Raw genomic sequence first — 24,330 nt, forward strand, 5'->3', positions numbered from 1 at the left:
CTGTGCTGAAGCAGGGATATCCTGAAAGCCTGACCTGTTGGTGGCCCATGAGGACTGGAGTTGCCCACCCCTGGATTGTCCCATCCGACGCTTACCTGTGGGGTAAGACATCCCCCAGCCTCGTATGATCAGTGGGACACAATACCCGCTCCCTTATTTTGACGTGGATACCGCTGCAGTGTTGACAAAACAGAGCCGTGTGTGTGTCTCCGCAGTGTGGGGGCTGCACTTGGGTGTCATTCCAGCAATGAGACTCGCTTGTTCTGTTTCAGGGCTGGGCCTGGGTAAGAAAGAGAGTCGCTATGCGCTGCTGCTACAGTAACTTCTGTGTCATATTCTAGCGTGAAGACTACAGTGCTATGAGAAAGAAAGTACAGGCATACCCCGCTTTTAGGACACTCGCTTTAAGTACACTCGCGAGTAAGTACATAACGCCCAATAGGCAAACGGCAGCTCGCGCATGCGCCTGTCAGCACGTCCTGAACAGCAATACCGGCTCCCTACCTGTACCAAAGCTGTGCGCAAGCGGGGAGACTATAGAGCCTGTTACACATGCGTTATTTACATCAGTTATGCACGTATATGACGATTGCAGTACAGTACATGCATCAATAAGTGGGAAAAAAGGTAGTGCTTCACTTTAAGTACATTTTCGCTTTACATACATGCTCCGGTCCCATTGCGTATGTTAATGCTGGGTATGCCTGTACACCCTCTTTGAATTCTATGGTTTTACATATCAGGACATAAAAACAATCATCTGTTCTTTAGCAGGTCTTAAAATGAGGTAAATACAACCTCAGGTGAACAACAACACATGACATATTACACCGTGATTTACTTAACAAAAATAAAGCCAAAATGGAGAAGCTGTGTGTGAAAAACTAAGTACACCCTTACTGCTTCCATAGGAATTAAGATGCTAAGAAGCAGACAGGTGCTGCTAATCAAATGCCCTTGATTAATTGATCATCAGCAAGTGTAACTGACACAAAAGACAATAGCCATAGGCTGAGCCTGGTTCTTATACAATTATTTCCCATTGAACACAACCTAAACCCAGCCCCTCTCATAAATCAGTGGTGAGGTTGACAGTTTTCCACAGAGTAAAAGTCCTCCCACCCAAGGACGTTTAAAAAACTGCTTTTCCTATCTAAATAACTTCATAACTTCAGTTCAGTAATACTTACTGGCACGCGAGCTATATTAATACATTCCGGCACGCATGACGCTCCCAATGAGACTAAATATTACCATGTAATACTAAAATTAAGAGAGATATTAATATCTGTCTCTTAGGACCTGCTAGACATCGTGTGTCTGTAATCGTTATGTGCGAATCAGTCCCACGAATACACATATGTAGCTTTTAGCACGTTCAGCCGAGGACACCTCATAATATTCTTATATTTAATAAGGTCACTCATTCTGATATCTCCTTCGGTAACCGCCCCCCTGGCCCCCATAACCCCTGGTCAATAAATCCTTTGAAGCAGGGACTCGTGTGTAGAGAACATTTGTCACAGGTGCTAGATTTCACACCCAATGCCCCAGACATGGGCCTAGCTGTCTCTACCAGCAATATGTGTTAACATACACCAAACCCCCTCTGTACTTTTCACACCCAACTTCAATCAAGCCTTTTGAAGCCCAGATATTTCTGAAAAGACACCACGCATCCTAATGTATTTTCCTAAACTGCAGCTCATTAACCCCTTAAGCCCCAGTGTGTGTGTGGTGCAGACACTGGCACAGAAACAATACATTTATACAGGGGAATAAACAGTTGGATGGCTGAAGCAAGGCAAAAACACATTACTGGACCCCAGTCCAGTTAACCCCTTGCTTCCCAGGTGAGAGTAGAGGGTGGCCAAATGGGGTGTAACCCCTTTAATCCCGGGCCAAACCCCCTCTATCATGACAGTGACCACCTCTATAAAAGTCGAAGTTTTAGCAGTTTGCTGGTCTGGAGCATTCAAGTGTGTGTTAACACAATGCCAAGGAGGAAAGACATCAGCAATGATCTTAGAGAAGCAATTGTTGCTGCCCATCAATCTGGGAAGGGTTATAAGGCATTTCCAAACAATTTAAAGTCCATCATTCTACAGTGAGAAAGATTATTCAAAAGTGGAAAACATTCAAGACAGTTGCCAATCTTCCCAGGAGTGGACGTCCCAGCAAATTCACCCCAAGGTCAGACCGTGCAATGCTCAGAAAAATTGCAAAAAAAAACAAGAGTTACATCTCAGACTCTACAGGCCTCAGTTAGCATGTTAAATGTTAAAGTTCATGACAGTACAATTAGAAAAAGACTGAACAAGTATGGTTTGTTTTGATGGGTAGCCAGGAAAAAGTCTCTTCTCTCTAAAAAGAACATGGCAGCACGGCTTAGGTTTGCAAAGTTGCATCTGAACAAACCACAAGACTTCTGGAACAATGTCCTTTGGACAGACGAGACCAAAGTGGAGATGTTTGTCCATAATGCACAGCGCCACGTTTAGTAAAAACCAAACACAGCATATCAGCACAAACACCTCATACCAACTGTCAAGTACGGTGGTAGAGGGGTGATGATTTGGGCTTGTTTTGCAGCCACAGAACCTGGGAACCTTGCAGTCATCGAGTCGACCATGAACTCCTCTGTATACCAAAGTATTCTAGAGTCAAATGTGAGGCCATCTGTCCGACAGCTAAAGCTTGGCCGAAATTGGGTCATGCAACAGGACAATGATCCCAAGCACACCAGCAAATCTACAACAGAATGGCTGAAAAAGAAAAGAATCAAGGTGTTGCAATGGCCCAGTCAAAGTCCAGACCTCAACCCGATTGAAATGCTGTGGCTGGACCTTAAGAGAGCTGTGCACAGACAAATGCCCACAAACCTCAATGAACTGAAGCAAGGTTGTAAAGAAGAGTGGGCCAAAATTCCTCCACAACGATGTGAGAGACTGATAAAGTCATACAGAAAACGATTACTTCAAGTTATTGCTGCTAAAGGTGGTTCTACAAGCTATTGAATCATAAGGTATACTTGGTTTTTCACACATGGCTTCTCCATTTTCGCTTTATTTGTGTTAAATAAACCATGACACTGTGTAATATGTCATGTGTTGTTGTTCATTTGAGGTTGTATTTACCTAATTTTAAGACCTGCTAAGGAACAGATGATTGTTCTTATGTCCTGATATGTAAAACCATAGAATTCAAAGAGGGTGTACTTTCTTTTTCACACAACTGTACATGTACTAACCCCACACCCCCCCCCCCATTACACTGTGCTCCTCCTGCTAGAAAATATCAGCCCCCGATCCCCTAATAAGTAAATCTTATCAGCGACCCCTCAGACTGTCGCTAACAGACTGTGTGAGCGGTCCCAGGCAGTTTGGTGTCCTGAGCTTGTGGGGGGAACACACGCTTAATAATCCACCCAAACTGCCCCTCTGTGTGTGCAGGCAGCATGGGGGGTATCGCTGTCACTCACTGCGGGAGCTTCCAAAGTCATGCCCCACAATGCCTTGCTGCTGTGGGTGCAAAGCATTGTGGGAAGCTCTTGCTGTAAGTGACAGCGATACCCCCCACGCCAAGGTGCAGTTTGGGGTCTCACTAAGTGCGCAGCCCCCACACGGGCTCAGGACCCCACTATATTGCCTGGGAGCCCCAGTACTGATTATGTGGGGGGTGAATCCCTCGGAGACGCCTCACACGCCCCCTGTTGGGAATCGCCGGTATACATGAAGCCTGACTGGCGGCCTTAGCATCTTACGGATGAGGGTAGCTCAGAAAGGGAATAAGCTTCTAATGTTAATACTACTATGGAGATGGGAATAAATATAATATGCTTAAAAGTGCAATCACTCTTAGTTTGCAACAAAATCAACGTATGGTCATGGTCTTGCTTAAATAAAAGTAAACAGACTTAAAGCAAAGATCTGGCTCTCTGGATTTGTCTGAAAAGGGGGGGGGGGGGAGGGGGTGGCGTCCCACACTGGGCCAAATGTCTTGGGCCCGGCTGTCCAAGCCTGGAAGTTGGGCAATTTCTGGGGTTGGGTAATTTCTGGGGTCGGACAGGTACCCGGGCCTCTTTCTCTGCTGGGCCCAGCTTCACAGGTAGGCCCCGCGCTCAACAATGTCTCAGCCCCTCCAAACATCCGCCCCATGTGCTCAACATCTCAGCACCTCCCCCGCGCTTAATGTCTCAGCACCTCCCAACGTCAGTCTCCTCCACTCAGCCCCTACCAACCTCACCCCTCCACTCCACTCCACTCAATGTCTCCGCACTTCCCAACCTTCCCCCCCTCCCCCTCACGCACTAAACAACGTTTCAGCACCGACTCTTGCATTCTGCTCAAGGATGTCTTCTCTCTACCCCTTTGTATCTAAAGCCCTCTCCCACCTTAAACCTTTCTCACTGACTGCCCCGCACCTCTGGAATGCCCTTCCCCTCAATACCCGACTAGCACCCTCTCTATCCACCTTTAAGACCCAGCTCAAAACACACCTGCTTAAGGAAGCATACGAGTAGCACCGTGGCTAATTAACACCTGGTACATAAAGCTTGGCCCCCTGCAGACGCACTTACCAGAACACCCTCCTACTGTCTCTGTACGTTCTCCCTACCTACCAATTAGATTTTTAGCTCTTCGGGGAAGGGACTAGTCTTCCTAAATGTTACTTTTATGTCTGAAGCACTTCTCCGCTTTATGTGTTATTTGTATTATTTGTTATTTATATGATTGTCACGTGTATTACTGCTGTGAAGCGCTGTGTACATTAATGGTGCTATATAAATAAAGACATACATACACCTCACAACCTCCCCCACTTATCACTGGTGAAGGAGCCATCAGTACTGTCCCCTCAGGGGGGAAAAAAATGGAGATTAAAATCTCCCGGATGGATTTTAACCTCCATGACCTGCAGCCCCTTCCCCGTAAGTATTTGGGGAACCAGGGGACCCCCTGCAGCTGAAATGAATGCAGTTACACTTCGGGGACCCCCTACTTCCCACACAGGTCAAAACAAATGGGGGACCGAGAGGGAGCTGTCCCTTTAAATGCTTTCCAAAAAGCTGTGAGGCACCGATTTTGACGCGGGACAACATGGTTTAAACCCCATTACAGGGGTGGCCAACTAGTCCTCAAGGGCCACCAACAGTCCAGGTATTGTGGATATCCCTGCTTCAGCACATGGGGCTCAATCAGTGGCTCTGGAGACTGAGCCACTGATTGAGCCACCTGTGCTGAAGCAGTGATATTCTGACAGCCTGACCTGCTGGAGTTGGCCACCCATGCCCCATTATCTTTGAGATCTTGACTGTGTCATAACCCCCTTGTGTGAGCAAAATAACACAGCGCGTCTCACGGGTCAGGGAAAGCACGGGGCCAGCAACGGGTTATAACCCCTGCGGCGCCAGGACAGCAATGACTAGGAGTATAAATAGCCACAGGGGCAGAGCGTCACCCCGGGAACATTCATCTGCTGCCTTGCCTGCTCCTGCAGCCCCGCAGAACAGGAAAAGCCAGCGTGACGCGCGGGACGCCGCTCCAGATACTGGCATCCCAAATATGTGCAGCAGCTCTGCCAGGTGAGAAGACGGAGGTTAACCCTTCGCCTGCCCAGATGACAGACACCCCGTAAACTGGCCCGTCTGGCTGCAGAGCGAGCGGAATGGGATTAGGACCTGCGGTTCGGCACGCTGAGCAACGCATCAATGTATTCGGCTTCCTTACAAAGAGACGACTTGCCTTTAACCCTTGCGCTGCCAGCGAGCAAACCGCACAAGGTGCTGGGGGGACCCGCTGGCAGATCGAGCGTTCAAGTCTCATGTTTTATACTAACTTCCTGTGTAAAAAAAAGGAGGTTTCTATTAGCGAATAAATATCACAAGCACACCTCGCATGTGTCAGACAGGGCAGCAGCCCCGCCTTTCCTCATTATCACACAGTGCTTCCCCTGCAGCCAGGGATTCTGGGTAATGACATGCAAGTGAGCACGCAGTGTCACTCTTTCCTTCTTAATCCATTGCAACACAGGAGCCCTATAAGCTTATGCCTGCGGCATTAGGCTACGGTCCCAGAGGTCACAGCTGCACGCGTATCAGCCGCGACCACGCTTGGAGTGGTGGGCGGGAGATCTGACGGGGGTACGGTGGGTAAAAATAAAATAAAAAGTGACATGCCCTCCACCGTACAAGCAACGATCCCACGTGTGAGCACACTCCCATGTCTCAGACAGCTCTACTTGTCTGTAGCCATGCCCATTATCTCTGGACATACTGTGCTTCCCCTGCAGCCAGGGAGTCTGGGTAATGACTGGCAAATGAGCACACAGTGCCCCTTATTCGTTTATAGAACTTCCCAGTATATACACACAACAGTTTTCTGACTCATCACGAGAGATTAGATACGGATTGTAACAACAAACACCCACCCCCGAAGCCGCTGGTTACTATGGGTTACTACAAAAAAATCATTGCTTTGAAATATTTATACCGTTCTGATTTTCTTCTTTAAAGTGTCAAATCACCTGCATTTACCAAGAAAAGACCCCACTGCCACCAATTCCTGTGGGCCCTGGAAGGGACTGCAGCTTTAAAACCGGTCTTTTAATTCAATACTTCGTTAGCGTTAGACTAGAGTGTAAGCTCATCGGGGTAGGGCATTTTCTCTGCTATTCCCCGATTGTGTTGGTTGCAACTTTTCTATTCTAATTCCCGGCTTTGTATTGTATCTTTTGTACAGCGCAGTGTACACTGCGGGCGCTACATAACAGACGTACATAAAGTACATACATGAGCTGCGGTGCAGGGTCAGTTAATTCAGTGTCTGACGTCTGAATACAAAAAGAATCCCTTCCCTGCAGAATCAGTTGGGTAATATATACTGAGGAGGGGGAGCCCCCCTCAGCACAACGAGCCCACGCGAGACAGTTACTACGCTTGGAAGGTCTTCAGCAGCCTAAACCAAAATAAATATTAGGTTTTTATTCCATTAAATAAGGGACAAAAATAAATAACCACTTTTTTTTCCACGCTTTACTCTCTGGATTAGTGCTATTCATGTATTTCCTATGCGACACACACACACACACACACACACACACACACACACACACACACACACACACACACACGTCAAGAACAGGGGCTCATTACCATCCGTATCTATTCGCACACATCTGTCCTTATTTGGGATATCATTCAGTTTATCCAATATACATAACTCTGTACCGCACTACGGAATATGCTGGCGCTTTACTAATAACCGATATCACCAATACACACACCGATATCACCAATACACACACACACACACACACCTTTACTAATAACCGATAACACCATTACATACACACAAACACACACACAGATATAACTCTTATAAGTGCCACTCACCAAACACCAACTATCTATGGTAATGCTGACTGGAGGAGCCAGGGCAAAGTGCGGTACAAAGTACACCGTCATACACAGTCACTCGCTACAGGAAAACTACCAATGGAAACCCTTCCCCATGGCGGCCCGATGTTTGCGCTCAGAAGCAATAGTAGGAAAGCAGCGGCACTTGGAGAGAATGAAGAAGAGGTTTCCTTATGGGGGTTACATGTGCCTCCTGCAGAAGAAAACGTCAGACTCTTGCTTTGCTATAGCAATGTATTATGGGTAAGAGCATGTTTTTATGAAGGGCCGTGTAAGTGTAACAAGAAAGGCTTATGTTCCCTTTTACATTTAACCTCAGAAATGGCTTCATTGCCGTTTCACTTATCTCTCCATGCTGGTTCCTGTTCGCTTTCTTCTCCCACGCTGAGAAAGTTGAACAGGAAACCGCTTGGTAGGTTATTGCCCTTGTAGAAAGGTAATGAGTAGAGAGAGCGCACAGCCAAAAAGGAGCAACGAGAGGATCCAATTGATGCCAAAAAGTTTTAATGAAGTAACCAGAGGATAACCTCCTACGCGTTTCGAACTACAAGTTCTTTATCAAGGAGTAAAATTACTAATGTCCAGCAGTCCTTTAAAACCGGAGCTCCGTTCTGCGCCAAAAACAGCGTCATGATGTCACAACGCACATTCCGGAGCGCATGCGCCCCGATCAGTACAGTACAGTCCCCTTACGTCAGTACTGCTCTGGGAGAGAGAAGGAGAGGGCCCTAGATGGGTCAAAAAAGGAAAAAGGCAAAGCTGTACTCAGTATACTGAAGCCTTAGGTTATTGCTGTTGGAAATATAACAGACATGCTCTACAGTTATATCCATCTTTGTAATTTGTCTCTGCTGCAACAACATATGTGCATTTGTTTAACGGTTAACTGTGTAACTGTCGAAACCGCAAGTAGCGCGCAGTGTCAGAAACACTGTGTAACCATATTATCACTGCTCATTTTTCTTGCTATAAATGTAGATGGATAAGGATAAGATTCAGTGCCTATGTTAACTAGACTTTGGTCTGGCTGTGCATATGTATCTCTTGCTGTAGCTACGCAATAATAAAAAAAGTCTCTGGCGGACTATTCTCCTAAAACAAGGGTGAAGCTCGTTTCTTCCACACTCCCCAGCTGGGAGCGAAATGCGTCGGAGGACTATGCAAACCCAATAAAGAAACGTTTTCCTCAAACTCTACGAGAGCCGCTGCCTTCCTACTATTGAATCTATTCATACAACAGAATCTTCCACAGGTTCAGAACCCCGAACGCACCTGGTGCCCCAATACCTGTGTGTTCTGATACAGCGAGTACTGTTGGAGTGAGCGCTAAAATGCGTGCTCGGCTCGCAGAAGTAGACAGTTGTGTGGTCGCCAGGACACTAGTCACACTCCTTCACCACGCGAAACATTCACGTGTTCCCTTTCAGAATGGCAGTGACACCTAGAGACTGAGTGGGCGGGCTATGCGGAGGAAAAAACTGTTTGGTTCACAAGTGCCCCCCTCATTTAGAGACCCCGCTGCAGAGAGACGCTATTCCCTTCCAAAGAAACAAACCTAGTCAGTTGTTTGCTGTGGCTTTTTCCATGCCACGGGCTCTTATAACGTATGAGGTAAGGCCACAGGCCCTTATAATGTAAAAGATATAGCCAGTGGCCCTTACAACATACGGGTATGGCCACGGGCCCTTACAATGTACGAGGTATGGCCACGGGCCCTTACAATGTACGAGGTATGGCCACGGGCCCTTACAATGTACGAGGTAAGGCCACTGGTCTTTATAAAGTACGAGGTATGGCCACAGGAAAAGGCTTGTTTCACAGGGGGTGAACAGGCTCCTCGCTGCAACAAAGTGACCAGCCCAATCAAAAACGAGAGTGGCGCCCCCTGCATCACAGGACCGCGCCTAGGACACGGCGCCGTGGATGCACTCGGGACGCCCAATCCCAGGCACTGAAAAGGTTAAAGACGATTTCATGATTCTAACACCGCTGCTGCCAGGAAGCCGTGTCTCCCTTTTTGTGAGCTATGCGGGAGCGCGTCCTTCAAGGGGTGTGGGGGGGGGGGGGGAAGTCCTGAATTAAATAATACTTTACACAACATGGTGTCCCGTTAAAAGTAACAATGTTCCTCGGTGGTATCCTGTGGAAAGGGAATGCTTTTCTTTTCTCCGGGAACACTGAATTCATGCGTATTAGTGACTGCTGTTTGTTTCACCAAAGCAAAACTACTGCCCCGTAGATTTGAGCGCTGACAAACAGTCTTATCGTCCATTAGACACGCACTGCAGAAACCCTCGGATGCTTGTTCGCCGTGCAAATGTTCACCTTTAAAACAAATGCATCTAAAAATACTTCTACTTAAGCATCTCAAGTTATCCCTATTAAATATCCCGCAGCCATTCGTGCACTCTGGCCCTACCAGCCCTGAGCCTTTGCTAGATTTACATGCCAAATACCTGCAAAGAAACAAAGCGACGGTGCGTGAAACGCTGCAGGATAAACTCATTACAGAATAGATATATTACATAAAAAGTTGTTATTTCTGGACAGAGACTCCAGCAACTGAACAAAGCGTCAGCAGCGAGGTCACAAGAGCAGGAAACAAACCCGCCATTGTTTCAGCTGCTGACGTATTCGTAGTCCAGCAAACAACAAATACATGTATCTGCTTCCAGAGGCGGGCGGCGTGCCGGTGTATGTAACCGTGTCAGAGGCAGGGCGGCGTGCCGGTGTATGTAACCGTATCAGAGGCAGGGCGGCGTGCCGGTGTATGTAACCGTATCAGAGGCGGGGCGGCGTGCCGGTGTATGTAACCGTATCAGAAGCAGGGCGGCGTGCCGGTGTATGTAACCGTATCAGAGGCAGGGCGGCGTGCCGGTGTATGTAACCGTATCAGAGGCAGGGCGGCGTGCCGGTGTATGTAACCGTATCAGAGGCAGGGCGGCGTGCCGGTGTATGTAACCGTGTCAGAGGCAGGGCGGCGTGCCGGTGTATGTAACCGTATCAGAGGCAGGGCGGCGTGCCGGTGTATGTAACCGTGTCAGAGGCAGGGCGGCGTGCCGGTGTATGTAACCGTGTCAGAGGCAGGGCGGCGTGCCGGTGTATGTAACCGTGTCAGAGGCAGGGCGGCGTGCCGGTGTATGTAACCGTATCAGAGGCAGGGCGGCGTGCCGGTGTATGTAACCGTATCAGAGGCAGGGCGGCGTGCCGGTGTATGTAACCGTGTCAGAGGCAGGGCGGCGTGCCGGTGTATGTAACCGTATCAGAGGCAGGGCGGCGTGCCGGTGTATGTAACCGTATCAGAGGCAGGGCGGCGTGCCGGTGTATGTAACCGTGTCAGAGGCAGGGCGGCGTGCCGGTGTATGTAACCGTGTCAGAGGCAGGGCGGCGTGCCGGTGTATGTAACCGTATCAGAGGCAGGGCGGCGTGCCGGTGTATGTAACCGTATCAGAGGCAGGGCGGCGTGCCGGTGTATGTAACTGTATCAGAGGCAGGGCGGCGTGCCGGTGTATGTAACCGTATCAGAGGCAGGGCGGCGTGCCGGTGTATGTAACTGTATCAGAGGCAGGGCGGCGTGCCGGTGTATGTAACCGTATCAGAGGCGGGGCGGCGTGCCGGTGTATGTAACCGTATCAGAGGCGGGGCGGCGTGCCGGTGTATGTAACCGTGTCAGAGGCGGGGCGGCGTGCCGGTGTATGTAACCGTATCAGAGGGAGGGCGGCGTGCCGGTGTATGTAACCGTATCAGAGGCAGGGCGGCGTGCCGGTGTATGTAACCGTATCAGAGGCAGGGCGGCGTGCCGGTGTATGTAACCGTATCAGAGGCAGGGCGGCGTGCCGGTGTATGTAACCGTATCAGAGGCGGGGCGGCGTGCCGGTGTATGTAACCGTATCAGAGGGAGGGCGGCGTGCCGGTGTATGTAACCGTATCAGAGGCAGGGCGGCGTGCCGGTGTATGTAACCGTATCAGAGGCAGGGCGGCGTGCCGGTGTATGTAACCGTATCAGAGGCAGGGCGGCGTGCCGGTGTATGTAACCGTATCAGAGGCGGGGCGGCGTGCCGGTGTATGTAACCGTATCAGAGGCGGGGCAGCGTGCCGGTGTATGTAACCGTATCAGAGGCGGGGCGGCGTGCCGGTGTATGTAACCGTATCAGAGGCGGGGCGGCGTGCCGGTGTATGTAACCGTATCAGAGGCGGGGCGGCGTGCCGGTGTATGTAACCGTATCAGAGGCGGGGCGGCGTGCCGGTGTATGTAACCGTATCAGAGGCGGGGCGGCGTGCCGGTGTATGTAACCGTATCAGAGGCGGGGCGGCGTGCCGGTGTATGTAACCGTATCAGAGGCAGGGCGGCGTGCCGGTGTATGTAACCGTATCAGAGGCAGGGCGGCGTGTCGGTGTAAGTAACCGTATCAGAGGGAGGGCGGCGTGCCGGTGTATGTAACCGTATCAGAGGCAGGGCGGCGTGCCGGTGTATGTAACCGTTTCAGAGGCAGGGCGGCGTGCCGGTGTATGTAACCGTATCAGAGGCAGGGCGGCGTGCCGGTGTATGTAACCGTTTCAGAGGCAGGGCGGCGTGCCGGTGTATGTAACCGTATCAGAGGCGGGGCGGCGTGCCGTTGTATGTAACCGTATCAGAGGCAGGGCGGCGTGCCGGTGTATGTAACCGTATCAGAGGCGGGGCGGCGTGCCGGTATATGTAACCGTATCAGAGGCAGGGCGGCGTGTCGGTGTAAGTAACCGTATCAGAGGCAGGGCGGCGTGCCGGTGTATGTAACCATTTCAGAGGCAGGGCGGCGTGCCGGTGTATGTAACCGTATCAGAGGCAGGGCGGCGTGCCGGTGTATGTAACCGTATCAGAGGCAGGGCGGCGTGCCGGTGTATGTAACCATTTCAGAGGCAGGGCGGCGTGCCGGTGTATGTAACCATTTCAGAGGCAGGGCGGCGTGCCGGTGTATGTAACCGTATCAGAGGCAGGGCGGCGTGCCGGTGTATGTAACCATTTCAGAGGCAGGGCGGCGTGCCGGTGTATGTAACCGTTTCAGAGGCAGGGCGGCGTGCCGGTGTATGTAACCGTATCAGAGGCAGGGCGGCGTGCCGGTGTATGTAACTGTATCAGAGGCAGGGCGGCGTGCCGGTGTATGTAACCGTATCAGAGGCAGGGCGGCGTGCCGGTGTATGTAACTGTATCAGAGGCAGGGCGGCATGCCGGTGTATGTAACCGTTTCAGAGGCAGGGCGGCGTGCCGGTGTATGTAACCGTTTCAGAGGCAGGGCGGCGTGCCGGTGTATGTAACCGTATCAGAGGCAGGGCGGCGTGCCGGTGTATGTAACCGTTTCAGAGGCAGGGCGGCGTGCCGGTGTATGTAACCGTATCAGAGGCAGGGCGGCGTGCCGGTGTATGTAACCGTATCAGAGGCAGGGCGGCGTGCCGGTGTATGTAACCGTATCAGAGGCAGGGCGGCGTGCCGGTGTATGTAACCGTATCAGAGGCAGGGCGGCGTGCCGGTGTATGTAACCGTTTCAGAGGCAGGGCGGCGTGCCGGTGTATGTAACCGTTTCAGAGGCAGGGCGGCGTGCCGGTGTATGTAACCGTATCAGAGGCAGGGCGGCGTGCCGGTGTATGTAACCGTTTCAGAGGCAGGGCGGCGTGCCGGTGTATGTAACCGTTTCAGAGGCAGGGCGGCGTGCCGGTGTATGTAACCGTATCAGAGGCAGGGCGGCGTGCCGGTGTATGTAACCGTTTCAGAGGCAGGGCGGCGTGCCGGTGTAAGTAACCGTTTCAGAGGCAGAGCGGCGTGCCGGTGTATGTAACCGTTTCAGAGGCAGGGCGGCGTGCCGGTGTATGTAACCGTTTCAGAGGGAGGGCGGCGCGCCGGTGTATGTAACCGTATCAGAGGCAGGGCGGCGTGCCGGTGTATGTAACCGTTTCAGAGGCCGGGCAGCACCAGGCCAGGAGGGGGGAACGTTAGCATTGCAGGGGATGGGGAAGCCCGGCAGGGGATGGGGAAGCCCGGCAGGGGATGGGGAAGCCCGGCAGGGGATGGGGAAGCCCGGCAGGGGATGGGTTCAACACAAATCATTTTACACTGTTCCCAACAACTGCCTAATTTTCTGTCTGTAATGTGTTGATCTTATACAGGGCAATGTAATATATAACTATATATCTATACACACGCAGAGAAATCCATGTACAGGTATGTATTTTTTTTTAAAGCAATTATATATACACACACTTGACATTTGTTTATGTATGGATATAACTGATCTCTCTCTCTATTATGTATATATAAAACAGTTATATTATAGTGTGTGTGTGGTGTGTGGTGTGGTGTGTGGTGTGTGGTGTGTGGTGTGTGTGGTGTGTGTGGTGTGTGTGGTGTGTGTGGTGTGTGTGGTGTGTGTGGTGTGTGTGGTGTGTGTGGTGTGTGTGGTGTGTGTGGTGTGTGTGGTGTGTGTGGTGTGTGTGGGTGTGTGCGTGGGGGTGGGGGGGTGGGGGGGTGTGTGTGGGTGTGTGGGGGGGGGTGTGTGGGGGGAGAGATGTGGGGTGTGTGTGTGTGGGGGGAGAGATGTGGGGTGTGTGTGTGTGGGGGGAGAGATGTGGGGGGTGTGTGTGTGTGTGTGTGGTGAGATGTGGGTGGGTGGGTGTGTGTGGGGGGGGGGGGGTAGGAGGGGTGTGTGTGGGTGTGGGGGGTGTGGGGGGGGGCTGTGTGTGGGGGGGGTGGGGGGCTGTGTGTGTGGGGTGTGGGGGGGGTGTGGGGGGGGTTGGGGGGGGGGGGGTGGGGGGGGTTGTGGGGGTGCGTGTGTGGGGGGGGGTGGGAGTGTGGGTGTGCGTGTGTGGGGGGGGGGGTGGGAGTGTGGGTGTGTGTGTGTGTGGGGGAGTGTGTGTGTGTGTGGGGGAGTGTGTGTGTGTGTGGGGGTGTGGGGGTGTGTGGGGGGGTGTGGGGCTGTGTGGGGGGAGAGATGTGGGTGTGTGTGTGTGTGGGGGAGTGTGTGTGTGTGTGGGGGTGTGGGGGTGTGTGGGGGGGTGTGGGGGTGTGTGGGGGGAGAGATGTGGGTGTGGGTGTGTGTGTGTGTGGGGTGTGTGTGTGTGTGGGGTGTGTGTGTGGGGTGTGTGTGTGGGGGGGGGGGGGTGTGGGGGGGTGGGGGGGCTGTGTGTGTGGGGTGTGTGTGTGGGGGGGGGGGGGTGTGTGTGTGGGGGGTGTGTGTGTGTGGGTGTGGGGGGGGTGGGGGTGTGTGGGGGTGGGTCTGTGTGTGTGGGGGGGTGTGTGTGTGTGTGTGTGTGTGTGGGAGGGGGTGTGGGGGGGGATGTGGGTGTGTGTGTGTGTGGGGGGGTGTGTGGGGGGGGATGTGGGTGTGTGTGTGTGTGTGTGGGGTGTGTGTGTGGGGGGGGGGGGTGTGGGGGGGGATGTTGTATACATACATTTCTGTATGTATATAACTGTGATCCGGACACACCCCCCACACCAGCCGGTTTTGCGACACCTTGTAATAGGGCTCAGGCGATGAGTGCGGATTGTGGGTTATTCCTGACCTACGTGCTGTGAAAGTATTAAAACCTGTCAGACCAGGTTGTGTGGGTGACGGGCTGTGACCTAGGTCAGCCAGCTGGAGCAGGAAGAGACTGCTGAATGCGGATGCAGTGTCCTGAGAGAGGGGGGTAGCGAAAGGGAACAGTGCCCCCCCCTAAAAAATACAATACATCACCTATTGTTTGGATTGCATTGAGGGCTACTGTCCGCCCTGTGCTGTTTGTCCTAACCGTGTCTGTCCCCTTCTGCCTCTACTGTCCCATCTCTGTCCCTTCTCAACTAACCATGTTTGTCCCATCTCTGTCCCTCCTCTCCTAACCATGTCTGTCCCTCCTCTGTTGCTAATAATGAATGTCCCAGTTCTCTGCCTAAACACAGTGACTTTTTCCTGCTTGCATTGCAATCTTGCAAGCTCTTGAGAAAGGACCTTATTGGTCCGAAACGTACACTGCTCTGGAGCATGCTGGTTGCCTGATGTTTTATTAAATTACTATTCTTCATTTGAGTGTGCTGTGGATCTTCCTTTTTTGCTGTGTATTTACTGGACTGGTTTGTTTTCCCTGTCCGTCTGCGGGCACCTCTATCTCTGTAAGTATACACCCTTATTTTCTTGGTTTATAGTTTTATGTTTGTGTGCACCCAGCATTTTTTTTTGTTGAGAGAGACAGAGAGACAGAGAGACAGAGAGACAGAGAGACAGAGAGACAGAGAGACAGAGAGACAGAGAGACAGAGAGACAGAGAGACAGAGAGACAGAGAGACAGAGAGACAGAGAGACAGAGACAGAGAGACAGAGAGACAGAGAGACAGACACAATATACGCCTTGAGAGAGGAAAGGTGGTAAAGTTGAGTTGAGATACATAAGCAAATTATACCTATCACTACTAAGAGTTAAAGGCCCAGGGAAAAATTTGCAAAGGAAGCCAGGTGCAGATCACATGGCCATGATTAACAGAGTGTAAGAAAGGGCAGGCTGGATCCCTTCTCTCCTCTCCCCTTATACCAGCTAAGGCTTTGGACATGGTCAGGCAGATGGCGCGGAGGCAGCGGACTTACCCCCGGCACCCTTTGAGGGCGGCTTTAGGAGGCGTTCCGCACGCTTCCCCAGGCGTGCTGAGGCGGAGGAGACAGATCAATTTAAGTTTTGGCGCTCAGGGCCTGTCACGTGAGCGTGTTCGCCCAATGAGGGCGAACCAGCTTTGTGACGTCACTGGCCCACCCCCAGACGGTGCGCGCACTAAGGACAGGGAAAGCACCCGCTTTCCCTCAGCCTCCACGCGCCTCCGCACGGCTGCAGTCTCTAGGGACTCAGCCTTAGGCTGCGGTCCCAGTCACTGCTACAGCGCACACCTCGGCGTGCGCTGTGCGTGTAAGCACCGCCCCTCAATGGGGAAGGGCCCAGTACTCACCTTCACGCTGAAGGTGCAGCTGCGCCGTGCTGCAAGGTTTTTTAAACTCAATGAAATTGAGCTTAAACCTTGCGACGGAGGCGTGGCCACGCCCCCACCGGCGGTTCACCCAACGAGGGCGAACCAGCCGCGTGACGTGATGGCCACGCCCCCGCAAATCCCCGACCACGCCCCCTCCCGTCGCAAGCTCCCTCTCCTGGAGACCGCAGATCGCGGTTAGCGCTGTGCACGCGCCGCGCCGCCCCCCCCCCCCCCCCCACCTCCGCCGGGCGCGCGTGTCACAGTCATGACTGGGACCGCAGCCTAAGAGAGCTGGATGCTACAGAGAGGGGCTGGCCTGCAACGGGTCTGGTTTATGATATCCGTGTTTTATTGTTTGGTAAGTGGGGAAGCCACCCAAAGATAGCTAGAGAATTGCTGTCTAGTTAATGCTCGGATAAAGCTAGGATTTATTCGGATTATTTTGTTTTTCTTGATTTTGTCTGCTGGAGTGACAAAGAAAATAAAGCACTTAAACCAGAGCTGGATGGTCCTGAGACTGTGCTTTACCCTAAAATACAGTGGGGTTTAAGGGTCCCAGACAAGAACCCTTCAGACAAACTGAACTGGGGGGGGGGGGACCGACCAGAGCTGTGAACAGGGGGGGTAACGGAGCTGTGAAGGGGGGGCGTATTGCTGTGAACGGGGGAGAAAGAGAGGGGGAGCCAGTGGAAGGGAGAGAGAGAGAGAGGGGGAGCCAGAACATTAAATCCCGGGCGGCACCGGGTATATCAGCTAGTATATAAATATATCTATATATACTTAGTTAAGTTATGGTGGGTAAAAAATAGATCTATATCCCTATGTGAATATATCTCTATATCTATCTATATCTATACACACACACACACACACACACACATACACACACACACACACACACTAAACGACGTAGCTATTGATCAAATAGATACACAAATATTCAATAAGTGCTCCAAAGTTACAAACACATGAAAAGATTCCCTGCCCAGCAGAGAGTAATAGGAGTTATAGGGAGCGGTTATATGGGGCAATAGGAGGGGTTATATGGGGAAATAGGGGGAGTTATAGGGAGGGGTTACATGGGGCAATAGGAGGACTTATAGGGAGGGGTTATAATCTGTCTCCCCTTTTCTAAGCCCGTCCGATATCTCCCAGCTTCTTGGCTCCATTTCCTCTCTGAATGAGAAGAGTGAGCTGCTAGTTCTTGGGTATTTCAACTACAATTGGCTCAACCCCAAAAACCACAAAATCAAGATACAACTCAAATCACTTAACCTAACGCAACTCATTTCCCAAACCACACGGAGAAACCTGAAATTTCACAACCACTCCTTGCTAGACTGGATTCTCTCCTCAAATCCCAACAAAATCCAATCCTCTGGCATCCTTCCTGACATTTTCAGTGACCATGCAATAGTGTACTGTGTAAGGAAAATTAAACCACCCAATCAAGCCCTAAAGTTCTCCTCACTAGAACATTTAGAAACTTTAACCCACAACAGTTTCTGGATGACCTTACCAACTGCCCATGGCACAGAATCGACTTAATTCCCGACTCCGATTCTGCTGTCGACTATTTCCAATCAGAGTTCTTAAAACTCTGTGATACCCATGCCCCACTACGCAGAATAAGAGTACAGTACGGGGGCCCACCTTCTGTGGGTTACAACTAACCTTATAGTGCTCTACCATTTCAGCGATGCCTTGTGGAAAAGCTACGAAGTAACTGGCACTACCAAGGATCTTAATAACTACAGATGCATGCGGAACATGTGCACAAGGCAAACAAGACATAACTAAAACAAGACAAAAACAAGTTCAATATTACTCTGACGATCTTCTCCATAATACATCAAACCCAGCTAACTTCTGGAAGGTTATCCACAATATATTCCAGACTTATATTCCAGCCTTCAACAACCAAGTAATATCACTAAGGCAGATATTACTCTGACAAATCCCACTGACATTGCAAATGCATTCAATGATTACTTTGTGGGATGTGCTACTAACTTATTAGCGAAACGCAAACCACAAACATGAATCTCATTCTGAGAGAACCCCCATAGCCCCACCCTCTTCCCAGCACTGCTCACAATTTTCAATTTGTCCCAGTATCTGAAGAGGAGATTACACAAGCGCTCCTCAAATTAAAACTAAGCAGCCAATGTGGACCTGATTTACTACAATCTAAGTTCCTAAGACTTGGTGCCCCAGCCATTGCCAAACCAATTGCTTCCATAGTCAACTCTATTCTGTCTGCAGGCCATATCCCTAAGGGCTGTTCTATACTGCGTGTGCTTGCTACGCCATGCGCGCAGCAGTTTTAGTTGGCTGAGGTTAATTAGCTTTTCCATAATGGTGCCGCGAGCTCGCATGGCAGGGAGCGTGGAACCGGCCGACAGGGAGGAAGATGAAGAAAATAAAGAATTTGCGCCGCTACCGTCGCTCAAATATGTGTGTGTGTGTCTGTGTGTGTGTGTGTGTGTGTGTGTGTGTACAATGTTAATAAACAATTAAAGTATTTGTTGCAAAACTTATTTAGCGCACACACACACAAAAAGCGTGTGGCACGCACGTTCGCACAGGCACGTGCACGGCCGCACACACTATAGAACGGCCCTAAAACCTGAAAAACTGCCAGAGTTGTCCCAATCTTCAAAAGTGTGGACAAAAACATTGTTTCAAACTATAGGCCAATCTCTCTTCTCCCAATACAATCCAGTCATGGAAAAATGTGTCCTGTCCCAATTAAGCGATTACTATACCAAGACAAATTTCCCTAGACAATTCCAATCTGGCTTTCACCCCAAACACTTCACGGTAACTACCCTGCTAAAAGTTTGCAATGAAATCCAGTGTGGAATGGAACGGGGACAACTCACTGGTGCAGTATTCCTAGATTTTGCAAAGGCTTTTGATACTGTTGATCATGTTATCTTGCTTTAACGCCAGTGCTCTGGAATAGGGAAGCATGCTTTAAACTGGTTTCAGTCCTACCTATCAGGTAGATCCCAACATGTGTCCATCTCAGGCTTTAACTCCAACCCCTTGGATATCACCTGTGGCGTCCCGCAAGGCTCTGTTCTGGGGCCCCTACTCTTCTCAGTGTTCATCAATGATCTTCCCACAGCTTGTAAGGAAGCCTCAATACACATGTATGCAGATGACACAATCTTATATGCACACAGCCATAGCCTCTCCGAATATGAGCATATACTTCAGTCTGACTTTGAGACTTGAAAATTGGATTTCCCAAAACAAACTGTTTTTAAACACCGACAAGACTGTAACAATGGTATTTGTGACCAAGGCTACATTTTTAAAGCTCCCAATGACTGAGCTCCAGATCAGAACCAACGCTAACACCACCCTAACTCCTGTTACTAGTTTTAAATACTTGGGCATATGGTTTGACTCCCATTTAACATTTGGGTTGCACGTCGATACCCTGACATCTAAAACCTATGCCAAACTAGGTGTACTTTACAGGAACCTTCCTTAAGTCTGCTGGTCAGAAAGCGTATCACTATCGACTATGGGGACATAGTATACGGCTCGGCATCCAAAACCCAGCTTAGCAAACTTGACACCCTCTACAATTCAATAAACCGTTTTGTCCTCCAATGCAACTACAACACACATCACTGCGAAATGCTCAAAGAACTAGATTGGTCATCACTTGAGTCTAGGCGCAAAGTTCACCTTTCCTGTCTTGCCTTCAAATACTTTCTGAGCAAGCTACTCAGCTATCTGAACAAGCTCCTCACCCCTACCACATGCAGCACTTATCTGAGATCTGACTCCAAAAGAATTTTCATGGTCCCAAGTTTCAACAAAGTATCCGGCCGCTCCTCCTCCTCTTACCGTGCACCCCAAAACTGGAACAATCTACTGGAGACTCTCACATCCGCCACCAGTCTAAGGCTACGCTTATAGTGCCAGCAACAGCGACGCGACGGTCCCTGGAAAATCTAATAGAGATGACTTACAGCGATCGCGACCAATCCATCGCGTCGTGCTTACCATAAGCACACGCGACGCCGGCAATGTATTTGTTTTGCTGCCACGTCGCTGTCGCTATAAGCGCAGCCTAAATTCTTTCAAAACTAAAGCTGCCTCACATTTTAATCTGGTCTAACTGTTATATATGCCTACAATATTTATCATCTGTAGCTGTGCATGCAATGTCTTGTGTATAATGTATAACCCTGCTCACTTATGTAACTATGTATTTGTAACCATGTATTATTTGTCATCATAACTCTGTGTCCAGGACATACTTGGAAACAAGAGGTAACTCTCAAAGTATTACTTCCTGGTAAAACATTTTATAAATAAATACCACACCGAGGTAATAGGAGGTTTATGTGGTAATAGGAGTTATAGGGATGGGTTATATGGGGCAACAGGAGGAGTTATAGGGAGCAGTTATATGGGTAATAGGAGGAGATATAGGGAGAGGTTAAACGGGGTAAGAGGATGAGTTATATGGGGTAACAGGAAGAGTTGCCATGTATCAAACAAAGAGATAAGCAGAGTTTTCCATAGATTAAATTGTAGTGAACACAGCTTCGAAAAACATCTCGTCTCCAACTTCAACAAAGAGACCTGCGAAATAATAAAAACTCTGAAAACTACAACCTCATCTGTGAAACTCAAAACACCGGTCCATGAAGGTAACACAACCGACTCTTCTCCAGGACTGATCCAACTACTAATACTGTGACCATTCAGATACATGCTATGATACATCTCACACGGGACACCCTAATAACACTGCCCCCATCCCCAAAGAGACAGGCAGGGGACGGGGTCAGAGTGCAGGGCTGCTTTGCTCACCTGACATCCCTAGCCCTTCTCTCATGAGGTAAGGAAACCAGATGTTTAAGGATCATAGTCACGCCCAAGACTCGGGGGCATGGAAATGCTTCTTCCCAGGCTTCTGTGCTCAATGCGTGAGAACTCTTGCTTTTAGTCAAAGCATGAGAACTACTTTTTCTTACCTACAATTAATTCCTCTTCTTAAAGAAGGGATCTGTTTGACTCCTCTCCCTTTCTGTATATATATATATATATATATATATATATATATATATATATTGAACCATGTTAAATGGTTTTGAAGCAAAAGGTGGCACTGTGTGCTCATTTGCATGTCATTTCCCAGAATCCCTTGCTGCAGTGGAAGTGCTGTGTGCTGGGTGATAATGGTGAGAGGCGGGGTTGCAGACCTGTCTAAGACATGCAAATGAGCATACAGTGATATTTCCATTTGCTATATGCTTTGCTGTGGAGGTTGTCACTTTTTTTAATATATATATATATATATATTCTTATAAAATGATTCGGCACCCACAAATTCAATCACAGTACCACTAATCTTTAATGGCAAAGCCACTATTGCGACCACGTGTGCAGATCACGAATGAAAGTAGGCATGCCCTGCTTGCATAGCGGTTATTATAATGCATCTTGCCTTGTTTATTATTGTTTTACATTATTATTGTATATAGCCCATATATTCAGCACATTATGACATTGATTTTGGGAAGTAGCCACATTACACAATACCACAAGGGGACATGATACGGAGACACAGGTTTGTAGGTTCGGTGTGACATTGACACACCAGCCCGTGTCACATCCTGATAGGAACCTCGTGGAGAACATCATGAGAGAGACAACACAGGACACGCGTCATAGACTGACTCCAAAAACATTGTGCCAGAAACAGTTAAATACAACATGACGACATCACAACAACTCAACAAAGCAAGAACATTACAACAGCAATATTTCAAAGCACAACACAATAAACACACACCACTACTTGGAAAGAAAAAAAAAACATCAGGATACCAAAACCCAAACAGCACCTTAGAAACAGCACGCACTATTATACAGACTACCGCAATAACAACAACCAGCCCTGGAAGAAACAATTACATGACAGCAACACACAAAAGACAGGGGTGCAAAAGACAGCAACACACCACCACTGCATAAAAAGGAACATGACAAACACCTAAAACTAGGGAGACAATAATATACCAACCGCGTCACAACACCCACCAGACACCGCGTCATCCAGCCAACAATGCATCACCCACCAGACACCCCATCAGGACACCCACCCAACACCATGACATCAGGACCCACTAGACACCCATCCAACACCATGACATCAGGACCCACCAGACACCCATCCAACACCATGACATCAGGACCCACCAGACACCCACCGAACACCATGACATCAGGACACACCGCATCACCACGACTCCCACTCAACCACCATGACCCACCACCTAGCACCATGACATCAGGACCCACCAGACACCCCATCAGAACACCCACCCAACACCATGACATCAGGAACCACCAGACACCCCCATCAGGAACCACCAGACACCCCATCAGGAACCACCAGACACCCCATCAGGAACCACCAGACACCCCCATCAGGAACCACCAGACACCCCCATCAGGAACCACCAGACACCCCCATCAGGAACCACCAGACACCCCCATCAGGAACCACCAGACACCCCCATCAGGAACCACCAGACACCCCCATCAGGACACCCACCAGAAACCCCATCAGGACACCCACCAGACACCCATGACATCATGTCACCCACCCAACATTAGGATACCCATCCCTGCGTCACCAAGCACCACCACCACACCCACCTGACCTCCCTCCCCCCCCTATCATGACACCCAACCCCGTGCCCCCCACCCAGCACAACGACACCCACCTTACCTCCCACCCAACCCCGTGTCCCCCACCCCGCACCACCATACAATATGGCCCCATGACAGCGAGAGCACAGCACTCCCATGGCAACACCACAACATGGTCACCATATCCCCCACATACCGAGCCCGAGAGCAGCCTGGCCCGGCCCGGGCTATCACACCGTCCGTCCGTCTCTCGCCTCCTCCGTCCCGTGTAAAAATGGCGGCCGCCGGTGTAAAGGAGGAAACGGCAGCTGAGGAGGAGACGGGGAATGTGCGCATGCGCGGCGAGAGAGACAGAAGAGCTGCGCAGAATGTCACTGAGCAATAAAGCTTTTCTTAGATGGAATGGGGGAAAAAAAAAATACTTCCGTGACGAAGGCCGCAGAGCGCAGGCGTGTCACTATCCATGACAGGGAGACGATTGTCAATAAAGTTTCGCGAAACAAAAACAAAAGGGGAATAGGTGAGATTGGCTTGGGGCGTGGGGAGGCGGGCACGAGGGAGTGCGGGCGGGGACACATCTGTGACCTCGTGGTTAACTCCTTCAGTGCTGCATTCAGTAGTATTGCAGCGGGAAGCCATATTTTTTATTATCCACAAAAAACTTTACATATTACAAATAATAATATTGCGAATAATAATAATATTACAAATAATGAAAATAATAATAATATAATGACAATAATATAATAATAATAATATTACAAATAATGAAAATAATAATAATATAATGACAACAATATAATAATAATAATAATAATAATGAAAATAATAATAATATTGAAAATAATAATAATGATGAAAATAATAAAATTACAAATAATAATAATAATATGGCAAATAATAATAATATTGCTAATAATAATGTATTATGTTACAAATATTAATAATAATTATAATGACATTATTGCAAAAAATATTTTTTTATTTTAGAAATACTTATTCTAATAATAAAAATAACAATGATAGTGGTACTGTAGAAAACACAAAATATCCTTTTATTTCTATAAACATTACATGACCATCTAACATTCTCTCTATATATATATATTTACTATTATAAATATTTATCATTTATTATTATTTATTATTGTATATATATATGCCTGCAACGTCATACTCTGTGACTGACAAACAGTCTGATCACCAAAAGACATAAAACACAGACTGTAGGAAACCTAGCAACGTTTTTGTTAACCATGAAACG

The 24,330-nt window shown here is 49.4% G+C and overlaps 1 protein-coding gene across 3 annotated transcripts in view; it reads right to left on the reverse strand.

Moving 5' to 3' along the window:
• ITCH (itchy E3 ubiquitin protein ligase) overlaps positions 1-23,503 on the reverse strand; it is an 84,357-nt gene extending 60,854 nt beyond the window's left edge. The window contains exon 1 of one of the 3 annotated variants that reach the window (XM_075571906.1): positions 23,263-23,503. In XM_075571906.1, coding sequence (XP_075428021.1) covers positions 23,263-23,402 — 140 coding nt within the window. In that variant the 5' untranslated portion in view covers positions 23,403-23,503. Of the gene's footprint in view, positions 1-95; positions 117-23,262 lie in introns of those variants that run through there. The other 2 variants (XM_075571904.1, XM_075571907.1) reach the window with 2 other exon arrangements.
• Positions 23,504-24,330: the final 827 nt, after the last annotated feature.

Source organism: Ascaphus truei, chromosome 15 (genome assembly GCF_040206685.1).
Source record: "Ascaphus truei isolate aAscTru1 chromosome 15, aAscTru1.hap1, whole genome shotgun sequence".
NCBI classification, from domain to species: Eukaryota; Metazoa; Chordata; class Amphibia; order Anura; family Ascaphidae; genus Ascaphus; species Ascaphus truei.